General features: G+C 33.1%; 1 protein-coding gene across 1 annotated transcript; it reads left to right on the plus strand.

Annotated features, from left to right (window-relative positions):
* The first annotated feature begins 4,047 nt into the window (after positions 1-4,047).
* Positions 4,048-10,480, plus strand: LOC105318014 (uncharacterized). The gene is made up of 4 exons (XM_066083513.1): positions 4,048-4,067; positions 5,076-5,210; positions 8,121-8,255; positions 8,568-10,480. Exons 2-4 carry the CDS (start codon positions 5,078-5,080, stop codon positions 8,630-8,632), a joined length of 333 nt encoding a protein of 110 aa, XP_065939585.1. The 5' UTR covers positions 4,048-4,067; positions 5,076-5,077; the 3' UTR covers positions 8,633-10,480.
* The last annotated feature ends 5,507 nt before the right edge of the window (positions 10,481-15,987 follow it).

Consider the following 15,987-nt stretch of genomic DNA (forward strand, 5'->3'; position numbering starts at 1 on the left):
GGAAATGCAAGGTTTTATGAATGAAGCAGATTGAAAATATTGTATCCTATAACGTTCTGATGTGCTTTAAAGGTTTCCCATCAACTATTTGATGAGAGAGGGACGGTGTTTGAAAACCTGTAAAATTAGACGATGTGTAATTTAAACTTTGAGATAAATGATTGTATGAAATTGCAGTGGTTGACTGCAATTGAATAATCGAATTAAAACATTGATAATTTTTTTCATGACCCCCCCCCCCCCCCCCAACAAATATACAATAAACCTAGTCCAATTAATCTCCGATTCGCAACAAGTCTTTAAATAGAAGTATAAAGTAAAGATTTATCTCAACGAGTGGTAAGATGTCATAGAAGGAGGTATTAAGATATGCGATGTTAATGCACGACACAAAGAGTGCAAAACTATAGGACAAATAAAATATTATCACTTAAATCTTCAAATGTATTTTTATTCGATTATTTTTTTAATATATATCCTTTAGGACATCGATTGTTCTCGTTATATGTTCTAAGTGTCATAACAAATCAGGAAAAATTGGTTTCCGAGATAGAGTTCCTTGGGTAGAATTTGCGATCGGAAATGACATACATTCATTTCCGGTTATGTCGGATTTAATTTACAAATAAAGAATGACCTCCCTTGGGCGATTAGACTCTTCCTTGGAATCTCAGGAATAGGTGGAATTTTGATTTGTATTATTATTGAATCGGTCTTTGGTAAATTTTTGTGTTTTGAGGTTATAATAATCTCAATAAGGATTTTACCCAAAGGCTGACATTTATAATTATAATAGAACAGCATAGGCGTCTTATAGCAATATAGCAATATGTAAATGAATGTGAAATTAAGTATTTAAAACTTGGTTTATATGTATTCCTTAACATTAATTATAAATGATTGGAAAAGTTGGCTATTGGCAAATTTGTAAAAATACAGAGGCACTATTTAAATGAAAAACATTGGAAGAAAATAGGAAATAAAATAGGGTACGTTGTCCCATTAGGTTATGATGCTGTCCTTCAAACAACTGGCCTAACGTATATCTAACTTTGGCCACGAAGAACTAGTGTTCCAGATGTATGACAACACATCACTTTGTACTTTTTATAAGGCTCCAGTTTTATTAGAAAATAAAGCAGTTAGGAAACAGATGAACTTGCATGTAGAAACTTTAAAATCACCATAACTTCAAATAGATAAGAAAAACTGCAATCGATCTTGCTACACATATTAGTTTATTAGTTTAACAAATCAGTTTTATTCTTTTTCACTTTACCTAGAATAGTTCTCACTAGCAAAGATAAATAGTTTCAATGAATGAAAATATGTGTCTCTCATATGAGCACGTGTTATCTAATATGGCTGTCATCTGACACTTGAATAAAACATTTTGAAGTCACCACAATTATAATCAAAGCTCCTTTTCAACCTTTTATAACGAAAACAGTACAATCGATTGCTATCAAAACAAGAAAATGTCAAATGATAATTAAAAAGCCTTGTTTGCACTTTTCATTATTTATTAGTTTATCATCAATAATTTAAAAAAAAATGCCTTATGCAAAGAAAACATGAAAGACGCAGCTAAAAAGTAAAATGAAGTAAGACATCAAATGACTGACGCTGAAATGTCATTAATATTAACCGTGTTTTGGACTCACTCTATTTCAGAGTTAAAGAGAGCACCTGTTAAAGCCTCTTTGAGTCTTGTCTGAGGGGGTGATGATGACTGAGAGAAAAGAGTTGTGCTTGCAATGCGTTAATGGTTACTCACGCTAGTTTTAAGCTTAAAATAAAACAAGAGGTCTGTTTTATTTTGTACAATCAAAGGACGTTCATTATCGCCCCTGCATGCCTCACAGGTTTACGATTCTTCCTGTCGTTATGGATACATACTAACTTATCGGTATAGTTGCAAGAGATTCGCTGTTCTTCTGGTGTATAAAGTGTTTTGAGTTAATACATGTAAAAGCACAATACATACATTTCCTAGGTGTTGCAATTGGTGGCTTTGAACAGTTATATACACGGCAATAAAAATCACCAAGCATTTCTCTCTGTAAAAAGGATAGCTGAGACAAGAATTGCGTGCAGGACTTTAAGTATTTTGGTTGATACTTCACAAACTTGGAATAATCCAGAGGTTGTTTGCTTGTTGCTGTAAAAAACCGTCACGTTTTGCAAAACGAACATACTGGAAACTCGGATGTGTGAAATGTCTTTAGTTTTTTCACCATTAAAATACAGCAAAGACAAATACTAACTCCGCATGAAGTTCGATCCAGCGAGTTGACGCGAAATATTCTTCAGAAAAATGGTCACGTGAACCAGTTGGGTTGGGCATGAACTCATGATATTCCAAAAAGTGCTTAAAAAGATTTATATATTATCACCATTCAAAAAGTGGGAGAGTTAGGAAGGAGAAGGGGAAACGGACCCCCCCCCCCCCCCCCCCCGGTTTTCTTCGGGACTGGACTTTTACCTTGATCTCCGGGACTGCGTAAAGTGCTCAACCCTTGAAGTGTTTAACGATAATTACACTTGTTTTTCTTCTTAGTCAGTGTATTCTACTTATAAGTAATGCACGTTTACAATCAACTGTATAAAAGAGAAAACAAAACAACTTTTTCTCGTAAAACATCAGATCCCGTCTATTTCTGTGGTTAAGGTGGTAAGTGATGACGCTATTGCAGACTAAGTCTTGCAACTCTATCAATTTCGCCCTTAATCAATCCAAGTCAACGGGGACCAATAAACTGCTAAAAGAAAATAAAAAAGTAAAGAATAAAATAAAATAAATGCTGACTCATGGTCTGAAACAAACCATGCGTCCCTATGAAATTGTCTGGGGTATTTTGGTTATTGTATATTTCATATTTGATATATTCATATTGTAAGGTCTTATCTCCGCTACTACGAGCCAAAAAGCTTCAGATAGATGTATCTTCTCATCCGATTAAATCTTGTCCACTGCACTTGTCAATATATTTATTTCGATTTTGTGACACCACAGTACGATTTCATTAACTATTCCGGTTAACATCATATACGAGAAAAAAAGAAGATAAAATGAACTTTGTATATTTTACGTAATTATGTGAGGAATGATCAGTATCTAACAATTAAACAAGCTGAGTATAGACAGACAACTCTTGGGAATCCACGAAGCAGATACATCAAATTAAGCATAATCTTATGAATAATAAAGATGTTCTCCGTAGAATAAATTTTTGCAACGCTACCTTGAAAAAAATGAAATTAGATATCATAATTTTTATTAAAGCAATATGTTACATGTTAAACAAGTTTGATTTGTTAGCAACAGTCCACAGTTAACTGCGCGTGCATGGATTCTGAGGTCGTTGATCACATACTTGTTTTGAACAATACATGTACATAGGTTGATTTGCTTGTTTAATAAGAGAACAACAGGCGAGCGATTCCTCTGATCTCTGCTACAACGAGCAAAAAGCCCCGAGACAAATTGAAACTTCAATTGATTAGTCGGTGTCATACTCTAAACTTATGGATTTATGAATCAGTATCGCCCCCTGGTTTTATCAATCGGTCTCACAGAAACGTTGCGCTGTCATGCAATATCCTGTGTGTAACTTAATTAACAATGCTCGGCTTTTGTTTCAAGTTTTAATGGTTTATTATATTATCATAGAATAAGACCTATGATTAGGTACCTAGAACTTCCGGTCTTTGGGTCACGCCAGAAGTGAGGGGTTGAAAGAATTCCTGAGTTAGAGTTTGTTCCACTTTGTTTCTACCATCTAGAGAGGAACTGGTGTGTTACTACGCGCTCTCACGGAGGATAGTTAAGTCACGTGATGGGAGCGATCATTTGGTGACATCCGCGACTTTCCTTAATTAGAGCCTGACAAAGTAGTTCCTCTGGGAATGGGAGATATAGGGGTTTAGTTCTATGGCGTTTTGTTGACACTGCTGTCATGGTCCCAGTTAGATTGTCTCACGGTACTGACATTCTTGATGCTACTGGTATATAAGCTGCTGATGGGTACTATGATATTGGACATACGATTGTTTGTATACTAGCGGTAAGTCACTCGGCAAAAACCGTTAGCTATAGGTTCTCCAAAGGTAAAAGCATTAAAATTCTCGAGGCATATAAAACAAGTGAAAGGCAAAATTTCCACACTTACTGTGTCAAAAATATCATCAAATCATGTCTATTAAATCTATTAAATTTTTGGTGATTTTTAAAAGAAAAAGAAATTGTTCAGTCCTAAACAACGGCGTGCATTTCTAAGTTCTTCACTGTTCTTGATGTGTTTAAATATCAATTAATATTTTTATTGAAAATGCATACCACCAATAAATGTAGTCGACATGTAGTGTATATATTATCAAATAAGAGAGAGAGAGAGAGAGAGAGAGAGAGAGAGAGAGAGAGAGAGAGAGAGAGAGAGAGATACATGTATTTGACTCGTGTTAATTTGTTAACAACTGTATACATTATATCCCATTAGTTCATACAAATACAAACCGCATTTAACTTTGAGAGTATGCAGTGATAAATTAAAACATTTAGTCATTCTGGTATTACAAAGAACAATCAAGGAGACAATCGCATTGCAAGATCTTTTGATGTATCCGTCAGTTAAGACTCGACCTATCTTCCATTAATTTCTATTTTCCTTATCTCCAAAATGTGAAGATTTCCATGAAGAAAATGTATACTATCATAATGACTTTATTTATAAGCATTCAAATGCATTTTGCATGTTATTTTAAGTTAAATTCCAAAATAATCTAGCCCCAAATATAGCCTGATAATGTACCCCGAGTTTTTTTTTGTTGTAATTAACAGGTTTAGATTTTAAAAATTTGAATAATATATCATGGAAAATTAAATACAATTGAGGAACGTTTCGTGTGTCATTATTTAAATTATCATTATTTAGTATATTGACCAATGGTTTGTGATAAATGTATTTATTCATTTAAATGTCAAAAAATATTTTGGATGTGATGTCACGTGTTGTTTCTTTATGTGATGTCACGTGTTGTTTCTGGATGTAATGTCACGTGTTTTGTACTTACAGATATGCAACAGTGCGCCTTCCTTTACTGCTGGTGCCTCATTTTTACGGTGGTAGGACCCACCTTCTCTTTGTATCTTCCAAACATGCAGAAATCCAGAAAAAATGCCATCCCCTCATTACAATCAAATTACAAAGGTAACGAGGTTTTATATATTTGAATCAAACATTACAATCAAATTACAAAGGTAACAAGGTTTTATATATTTGAATCAAACATTACAATCAAATTACAAAGGTAACAAGGTTTTATATATTTGAATCAAACATTACAATCAAATTACAAAGGTAACAAGGTTTTATATATTTGAATCAAACATTACAATCAAATTACAAAGGTAACAAGGTTTTATATATTTAAATCAAACAGAAAAAAAATACATTAATAATCTTATATGTTTGAAGATATCGAGATTTAGAGGGGTTTTTTTCTATAGCTCTACACATTGAACTTATTATAATATAATTCAAACATTATACTTTGGTTTAAAAAAGATGCTTCACGTCCGAATTGCATGTTACATTTTCGTTCTTTTGTGTATAAAAGAAAAATTAAAATTGATGAATTAAATGGATAAGAATTGTTTTGTAGACAGTTCAATATACAGGTTTATATGATTAATATTCCTTTGATGTCAATATCCAATTTTTATCTCGTTATTTGAACAGATTTCGAAATCATTTGAAATACGACCCTCATTGGATTATTTACTCGATTAACTAAATACAACTAACGATTATTTTTCTTACCAATGGCAATACTCAAATATGAAATAAAAAGGAATTTTTGTGAGTCATTCGGTTGTTTTTTTACTGATTAAACAAGAATTGGTTTTTAATTTATTCAGTTCTATTTAATTCCTTGCATTCGGTGCGTATATTTGTCGGCTCTCTCTCTCTCTCTCTCTCTCTCTCTCTCTCTCTCTCTCTCTCTCTCTCTCTCTCTCTCTCTCTCTCTCTCTCTGTAAAGGTTTTAGACGATAATTCTTCGAACTGAGTACAATCTATAAATAACAGAAGAATATGAGCCCCGTGTTAATTACATCGCATAATGTCGTTAGTATCAAATAGATAAAACTTGTCTGTTACAAACTGTAGAAGGTCATAAACTGCCTAAATGTCTAATTGCTTCATCTTTCGCTCCATGAAGCTTTTTACGCACCCACTAAGACATTGATCGCAATTTTCTACTTTAAAGGGATATATGGTTCAATCTTACAGCCCTAGTTTGTAGCTTGTAGTACCCGCGGGACTGGCGAGGCGGCGGTTCGCGCCATTACACAGCTCTCGTCTGAGTTGCTATCCCCGGCACTGATTAAATTAAGTAATTAATTTGTTGTTAATGGGACATCTTAAAAACAATCAACAGCGAAAAAGACGACGTTATTTAATTTCTAGAAATACCGGAAAGTCAATTAAGTCTAGAATTTAGAATTTTTTATCAATGTGTTTAGGGGGATATACTTATTATTCAAGTAATGCATATAAAGTGTTGACTCAGAAAAAAATTCGTTAGGAGAGTAGAAGTTTATTGCTGAAATGGTTTTTATCCATGAAGCGAAACAGCGCGTTGCAGCTTATGCAAAGAATCCTGTGGATCATTTTGTTGACAAGCTTGTTTCTAGAAAAAATCGGTTTGGCCATAACATTTTTGCTTTTTTTTTCTAGTCCAAACTCTATTGTAGTCGAACCTAAGTTAGCATGAAACCCTGAGAGTTTATCAAGTTCGGCAGATTCCACACAATGGAAATCGATGCTTACTCTCTAACATTTCAAATAATACGAAATTGTAGAAGATATCTTCATTGTATTTTTGAGCAATTGTCCTTATAAATAGCACATTTTAAATAAACCTTAGAGAAGCGTGAAATATGAATCCCGGTGAGTTCTATATTACAACATCTCCTCCGACAACTCTGGTCCATTATGTGTAGCTAATGGTAAGAGGCGACCAAGCCGCTAATGGCTTTGTCTGTTTTTCACAGTATTGGTAGAAGCAACACCCATCAAACTGCGGAAGTGCTCGAGTAAAGGTTGAGTCTCTGTTTGAAAGGATTTTTAATTTCAAACTTTTAATGCCGATCCAACGAAGGAATCAAAATATGATTAGGCGCGGGGAACTATAAACTCCATCTCATACAGATCGTATACAATCAATGATTCGTTAAAAATGAAAAAAAAATAATAATTTGTTTGTCAAAAAAAGAGATAGTTCTTGTCTTCGATTTTAACGATTTTGTAATACGACACTTTTTTTCAAAGGAAACTACGTTTTAAATTTGTTTGTCCTCCTACGCTGGTTAGTATCCAATTCGTTTTTATGACATTCTTCGTCTACCTTACTCTGTGGATCACATGCCTTTCTAAGGTTGACAGCAAGATGAGAAATCAGACAGCAATGTAGTTCTTGAAAAAAAAATATTCAGTTGAGCAAAAAACGACGCAAAGGCGTCGACGCGTGAAGGTTAACTTTTCAGATTTTGAGCAACAATCGAGGATTCCCAGGAGAAATTGCCAATGCCTGTGGCGTTGGTCGTTATAGCCATGAATGACGCGTTTGTGACGACTAAGACCCGGGTTTTTTGCTATCACCGATCTTACTGTCATTCTAGGCTGGTATATATAGTCACTAGAATTGTATTATTGGCTTAATTGCCTGGTGCTGCGCTCAGTAAGCACTCTGTGACTAGTGGCCCGATGGGTATCAAACTAACGAAAATAAAGAGACTATCTAAGTTTACCAATCTTGTCTGACCTTTATTCTAGAATCTTTACGGGGTTTATATTTACAGTTAAATGACACCTTGCTTGGTTAATGTGACGGTTCAAAAGCCTCTGGTCCTGGCAATGTGTGCTTTTTTGCAGATCTGATGAGAACAAAAAGAAACGAAAATAGAAATGAATTTTAAATCATTGAATGGTTGATAAAATTCGTATAGCTGATGTAGTGAACAACTACGAATTTACCCCCCCCCCCCTCCACACACACACACATAAATAATGAAAACTCTGTCATTTTTTTTACTTTGATTTCATTTTAATCAACAGGTGCTCTTGGTGTTAGGTGGGACAAGAGAGGCGAGCTAGAAACCAACCTCAACTCAAGGTTCCGCCACCATTCCCGGAAGTTCTTAACCAAACACAGATTTATCACTGAAATGTTCCGGATGTTCGATCTGAATGGTAGGGACTGTTTGTATCTTCACGGTAAAGTACATGCATTCAGATCCATTATCTAATATTTCCTATCTGTCGCCGTGGTATGAATTTGACTTTGCATGCCCGGAGTCTGATCCCGCTATGTCAACAAATGATAAACCTTACGAATGATGATTGTTGTTTCGTGCATATTGTTGATCAGATAAACAATGTTATTTTACACATCGTGACAGAAAACGGCAATCTATATCGATGTTTTAAGCGACAAGGGAAACCAACAAGATAACGTTGATTATGAAAAGTAACAAAATCATTTGTTTTATTTTTTAATTTTAGGTGATGGTTGTGTGGAGCGAGACGAGTTTGAGTATGTGCTCGAGTTTTCCGATATCTGGAAATAGTTTTTTTTCCTTCTCAATAACGCCATAAAATGACAGCCTCGTTCTAATAATGGAAAACCAACCAAACACTGCTGGTCGGATACAGAAAGTGATTCGGACATTCTTCGGAATGAGGTCTTTTCTAGCGCCGACAGTTGTGCAAAACGGCACAACGGACGACAACTCTAGATCTAATTAGAGTGAGAGACTTTCGCATGCGAAAGACAACTGCCTCTTGCTTACAATGAGGAGTTTTAGAATCTGTCTCATTTTTGTTTTCATTTTTAAACATTATTTTAAAAAAATAATCAAGTGAAAAGGTATGCTTGCAAAATGTCAGCCCGGAAATGCACGAGTCGTTTAACTCTGAGAGTAACATTATCCATCTTGTTCCAGACTATCATGTTTGAAAAATGTATGAATGGCGTTTTATTTCCATCTAAATAGACAAATGTAGACATTTACGTGATTTAAAATATCCAGAGCATCAATGAAAACAGAAAAATAATCCATGTTCATGTTGGAATGAAAAACAGATGCATGGCTGTTGGAAAGGATTTAGTTCAATCTTGGGATTTCATGAAAGGGAAATATTACGCCACCATTTCATTACATGTAATACTAGTATATTCTGATATACTTTAAAGGGACTTGGACACGATTTTAGATCAAAAACTGTATTTATACTTTATATGTATAAAATGGTTTACTGGTGCATTTTAAATGATTGACCAAAATATTGAATGTTAAAGTCAAGTTACAAGCGAGATACAGATGTAAGAATTCATTGTTTTGTAAACAAAGCTCCAGTCTTATAGTTGTTTACAAAAAATGTAATGTTGAGAATAACTATTTCTTAGACAAAAATGACATGTAAAACAATTTAAATTAGTTCATTATCTTCATAAATACTATTTTAAACAAAAGAAAGATACATTTGATTGAATTTTACACTAATACAACACATATGTAAAAAATGACAATATTCGAGCTTTGTTTACCAAAAAAGAATTAGGAACTCTGTATCTTGCTTATAACTTGATATTTGACTTTCAAATTCTGACATAGCATTATAAACTTCTATATTTATCATTATAAACATTAAAAATAGAAAAATAAAATTTGAAAGTTTAAAGTCAAATCGTGTCCAAGTCCCTTTAAAGATACTTTTCTGATTTAAAGAACCCGAGCAAGTTGCAAATATATGGTGTAAATTTTCAAAGAAAGTTTTTTCCCAATTTGAATTTGAAATAATTGCAAATATCCAGTGACTTATGTCTAAGTAATCTATTATTCCGAGTGGAAGTATGGCTGCCATAAGCGAGCGGTTCAAATTGTTTATCGATACCGTGTACTTTTTGTTACAGAGATTGTTGATATTGATCTTATTTATTATAACTTATTGATTTAAACATAGTTGTTTGTCCTTTTTATAAAGGAGAAAGACAATATATGTTTATATATCTCGCCATTTGGGAAAAATATTGTATATAAATCGATTCTCATTTCTGTTAAAAGAAGACAATTGAGATTGCACTTAAAGGTTAAGAGTTTCCATAAAAATTCCAAAATCTAGTCTCTGTTAAAAGAAGACAATTGAGATTGCACTTAAAGGTTAAAAGTTTCCATAAAAATTCCAAAATCTAGTCCCTGGTTTTTTTTTCAAACAAAGAAAAAAAATTACTGTTTGATGTTTCTCAATTTTTACAATTTTATGTTTGTTGGACTAATTTCAACATGTAACAGTTTTGAACAATGTTTTTGTTGAGATAAAATCCTAGCTACATGATTAACTTTTATACAATGTGATTATTGTTATCAGACTGGAAAGTATTTACCTTTATGAAAAATTAAAACATTATTTTCCTGCTTAAATGTTGACTTATCTATGATGGATACCTATGAACTCACTGGGACGGACACACTGGTTTGTTTGTTGCCTTTGAATCTTTACATTGGTTCACAGTTTTTGTATATCATTTAAAATGTGCATATTTTTTCGACTCCATTATGATTTGTACACTGCTTATCAGCTCATATGCTATCAAATAAAAACAAAAATATTCAGGTCGGTCATACAAGTCTTAATTTCAAAATCAGTAGGACATTGGGAGGATCCTCATAAAGTAGCATTGTTATAACCATTCACTAAATTTACATTCATTAAAATCGTAAATCCAGGATTACACGTGTAGCCCGTTGTGCATTTAATAAAAAAACGGTTTACAATGTTATGACTAATTACTGGTATCTACTCACTAATCTAAAATTGCTTCAATCGCATTGTTCAGAGTCTATGTTCATTTCAAAAATATTTATTATTTGTATCTGGTTGACTACGAGTAAATGATTTGGTGATGGTTTGAAACTCTAGCTACATGTATACTGCACCATCGGGTATGAGTAATGTAATTTCTTTCTGCAGTGATCGCTATCTTCAAGGCATAAAGCGTAAAGAGAGCTATTTTTCCATTCATAGTTACATTTGAAACCCACGTTTAATTATTCACATGATGTAATCAAAGTGTGTTAAACATATTCATTTCCGATCACTATGTTACAAACAATTCGAAGGTACAGATTTCTTTCTTTCTTGTGGTGTCCAGCGATTGTGCCTCGCATGAATTCATGTGAAAAAAGCTCACGTGATTTCACTTGAGGTTAATATCTTGAAATTACGTAAAGCTAACATGAGACACAATTGCTTGCCAGATACATCTTAAAGGCTACAACAACTGTTTATATATTATGGCAGTCAGCCCTCAATGCATTTAGGCCTTTTCTCAGTATATCTATTTTTCTGCAATGTTCATTTTCAAGAACAATGAAATGCCTTAATTCTTGAGAGTTTCAAATGGGTTTTAAAGCAACGAACAATGCAAAAGATGAAGAAGCGTTTGCTTAATCATCGATATCTACCTTTTTTGAATTTAAGTTTGATTTGCACAAAAATCTGTAAGAACTTTAAAAATACAAAGAATATACTTGAACCGATATACCGGTATCTTGCAAAAAAATTTAAAATTTTGCAAACGAGAATAATTTTTGTTGTTGAAAAATCAATAATTTAAGAGTCTCTTTGTTTCTTTTGTGTGCTGCTTTGAAGTTTTAGATAATATTTGGGACACATCTTCCTGATATAGCCTGGTACATAGGCACTGAATATATCAAAATGTACCTATGGGGATGGTACCATAGGGAGGGGCAATACTCCAAACACTGTTAATTAAGGTACCTCACTACACCTTGAAATAGTTTCTCAAATCAGCAGAAATTTACTTGATTATGATAGATAGAATGATGGATAAGAATTATATATATCAAAGAGGCGAAAAAATGTACAATTTTAGATGAAAACGATATTTTCAAAAATATCATTCAGTAAACATGAACAAAAGCCCCAGGTGGATTCGAACTCATTACCTGCAGTTCACAAGCCTGATACTTTAACCACTGAGCTATGACGATATACATGTGAATCGATTGATACAAACAGATTAACAAAACATTTAAATCGCCATCTTGTGACGTAGTGTCTTAAAAAGTATAAGTCTCGGTGTAGTGAAGTACCTTAAATTAAGAGTAAGTTTCTGTTTTCTATGCGTTTCGTAGCCAATTTCCCCAGCCAATTTCACCATTCTTTGTATTGGATAACCACATGTAATGTCAGCACAAACTACAGGTGCCGTAACTGCTACAACATGAGGATTAGTCCAAAGGTCTCGGCGTAACTGATGAAAATCACGCGAGAATTAATTCCTTTAATACTTTGTTTTGTGCATTGTGGGATGTGTTTCCGAAGAGCCCGAACACGCGATATCTCGTCGGTCTTCTATTACTCCGAAAACCTTCACATTACACAGACGTGGTTAATGTTAGGAATCCTTGAACTTACTGTCTATACGTATTCACCTTTCTGATAAAGTCTAGTACATAGGCACTGAATATATTAAAATGCACCTATGGGAATGGTACTATAGGGAGGGCATTATCTTGGTATTCCAAAATCTTTTAAGAGTAATTTTCTTACGCGTTTCAAAGCCAATTTCCTCAGCCAATTTCCCCATTCTTTGTATTGGATAACAACGCGTAATGTCAGCACAAACTACCGTTTTCACATTCCCACGTATTTCCTCACTTTGGGTCTTCGATATCATTCACATTCTTTATTCTATATTTTTCATCATTGTTTCTTTCTATCAATTTCTTTTCTTTCTATATTTCTTCGTACAAACATTTAATGTACACAAAGAAGATTCCACTTTGAGAGTCTATAATTTATTGTTTTAAAATGACGTTACAAACTACTCATTATGAACTTGGATTTTGATACAACAAAGTCATACACAAATCCTTTTTCCTGGAAACAGACCTTTTGCTCGGGAAATTACGGTGAAATACTCTCAAACCAAGTTTAGATTATTTTAACTTTTGCATTCAATTTGATGTTAATAAAAAATGCTAATACCTGGAATTTTTATTCGAAATTGGAAAATTTCATCCAATAGGATATCATCATATACTAAATCTTGAATTTTCCAAATGGGGGGTGAATCCAAAATCATCAATATTGTACCAATTTTTAAAAATCATATAATTTCATAAAGCCGTGCAACACTGCATTTCAGTGCAAAGGCTAATTATGCAATATTCCATGAATATTATTGAGAAATGGTGTTGTCCCTCGGGATGATTAAACTCATTTCATTATGATTTCTTTGGAAGCTGTTTTTAAAACAGAATGCGACAGCATTATCATATCCGCGAAAAGACTTTTTTTTTTACCTTGGCTGAACAATGTTAATTATTCTTCCTACACGAACAGACGTTAAGGTACCAGTAGCTGTATTGTTTGTACTATTAAGCATGTTGTATAGATAAGATATATGACGTCAGCTAGCTGTTGATTTGATGACCTTAACCTTATGGAGTGAGAACTTTGACGCTTTCAGGGCGACTGACCTCCAGTCTTATTATTGAAATGAAAATCCCACTTTTATGAGGACAAATTGATAAATTGTTGCTCCTAAACTGCTCAAATTGATCATTGATACTGTTGTTTCTGAATAGGGTTCATAATTGTATCGATAATTTCATTATGAATTTCATTATGAACTTGTGTACAAAATAAATCAAGTTTAATTTGATAATACATGCTGTTTTCCATGCCTTTTTTAAACGATTTGGTTTAAATGTTCAAATTATTGGATTTCGGTATACGAACGATTAAATAAAACTTGAACGTGTAGACTTGTGTTACTTTCAAAATTTTGTTTAAATTTTCATTGCTTCAGTGTCACTTAAGCATTGGATGTTTATATTTGGATGCCGTCGGTCTTTGTATTGTTTATTTGCTAAAATCCGTATGAATTATAAGCAGTTGTAACATATGTACATAATTATAGACATATCCATACACTCTAGCAAAGCACACGTCACTGTAAATCAATAAATCAAAACGTTATGTAAATAATAATAATAATGGTAATACATTAATTAGATATACGAATAGTCTGACATTCCTGTTTTTTACCAGCCTCACGCAGATACATTGCGAGATGGCACAATTGTTTGTGATTATGAATGGCAAGGAGTTGAACTAACTTGAACATTGAAGGACGAGTCCAGTAATAAAATCATTTTTATAATTTTGAAATGATTGATTCTAAAAATAAACATATACATGTACATGTATGTATGCCAAAAATTTTCATATCAGCAATTCAAGTGTATTTTGAATAATATTTTATAGGAAAATGTATACTCTACATATCAATTTTGTACTATAAAATCCATAACTTCAAATGACGTATAATTGGGGAGCCAGCGGGATTTCCTTATTTGTATTTAAATATTTAATCATATAAATATAAGTAATAAGGAATAATTCTTTGAGTATTATGAGGTTATAATTTCGGTCGGGGCGTGATCAAATCTATCATCAAGCCCTTCGGGCTTTATTGGATTTGATCACCTCCCGACCGAAATTATCATCTCATAAAACTCAAAGAATGATTCCTTATTCTTTAATTGTAGCTCGTGCCGTCATTGAAGTAACATTTACGGTTTCAATCAATCACGAACTAATCCTTCATACATAGTAAGCCTCAAAACTAAGTGTATATAAAAATGCCGATTTAGAATGTAAACATTATTTATTTTAGGTTTTTACATAGATGGTGTCACATTGCCATTGAGTGCGTTTGAACGTGTGTTCCATAAATTCAAAGTGTGCGTATGTTTAGATTTGAACTGGTTAGATCCTGATCTGGCTTCGTCAGTGTCTATGAACACGATCAGATTTCTTAAACCATAAAAGAGAAACTATCCAGCTAGTAAAAGTATTATACATCATGTAGTCACTTTTGTGTGAGTAATAAAAAAACTATTTCACGGGTGTAAACATAAAACTAGAATATTTTTTCATGCTACTTGTTGGGTGTTAAGGAGCATGGTCACGATTTTGGTCAAATTCTATTTTTTGTTTTCATAGTTTCCATTCTTTACCAATGCATTTCCAATGATCAACCATTTGCGTGTCAGTCGTAGAGTTATAAACAAGAAACAATTAAAGCTTAATTCTTTATTTAAGGTGTAATATCCCTCTGCTATTAATTTTACCATTTCTGTTCTAAAAAAATGTTATTGATTTTCATCAGAGTCAAATTCAATAGTTTCATTTGAATCTATTGAATTTGACTCTGAAGTTGAAGTGATGAAGCGCTGTTTTTTTTCTTCAAAAATTGATGTGTATAATCTATACTACTATATTAAAATAATAGACTCGAATTTTTGGCCTTAGATAATTTATTTTAATGTATTGTACTGTCTTTTGTTTTATATATTTTAAACATCGTTGGTACTTGAAGATTACCAATTTGTTTTTATTTCTTCTCAATCAAGCTAGGCTAATTAAAAAGCAACGAAATTTTCTAAAAACACATCCGGAAATCACCTGGTTTTTTTTTTCGGATTTTACAATCTTGCGCAGGCGCATTACATTCACGCTAAATTACGGGAGGCTATTTAGTTTATGTTTCCACAATATCACATTTGCATGGATAAACTCAGAAAAGATTATAGAAATACGTGTACATATTTATTGGAAATTTGCTACATATATTCTGTTCATCCAAGAAAATAGGGAGATAACTCTAGCACATTCCAATTACAATGAACAATCCCGAGAGTTCCGAATGTCAACACGGTGCGAGTAAAAAACATTGGTTAATCAAAGTACTGAAAGTACTGATAGACGGAGGCATCATTTCGAATGAAATTAAACTAATGAAAATATGTGATTTTTTTTTTATTTTAAAAAAAACAGCGCGCTTACCGATTTTCCAAGTTGACATCAGAGTTAGGTAGATGATATT

This window comes from Magallana gigas, chromosome 5 (assembly GCF_963853765.1).
Source record: "Magallana gigas chromosome 5, xbMagGiga1.1, whole genome shotgun sequence".
NCBI classification, from domain to species: domain Eukaryota; kingdom Metazoa; phylum Mollusca; class Bivalvia; order Ostreida; family Ostreidae; genus Magallana; species Magallana gigas.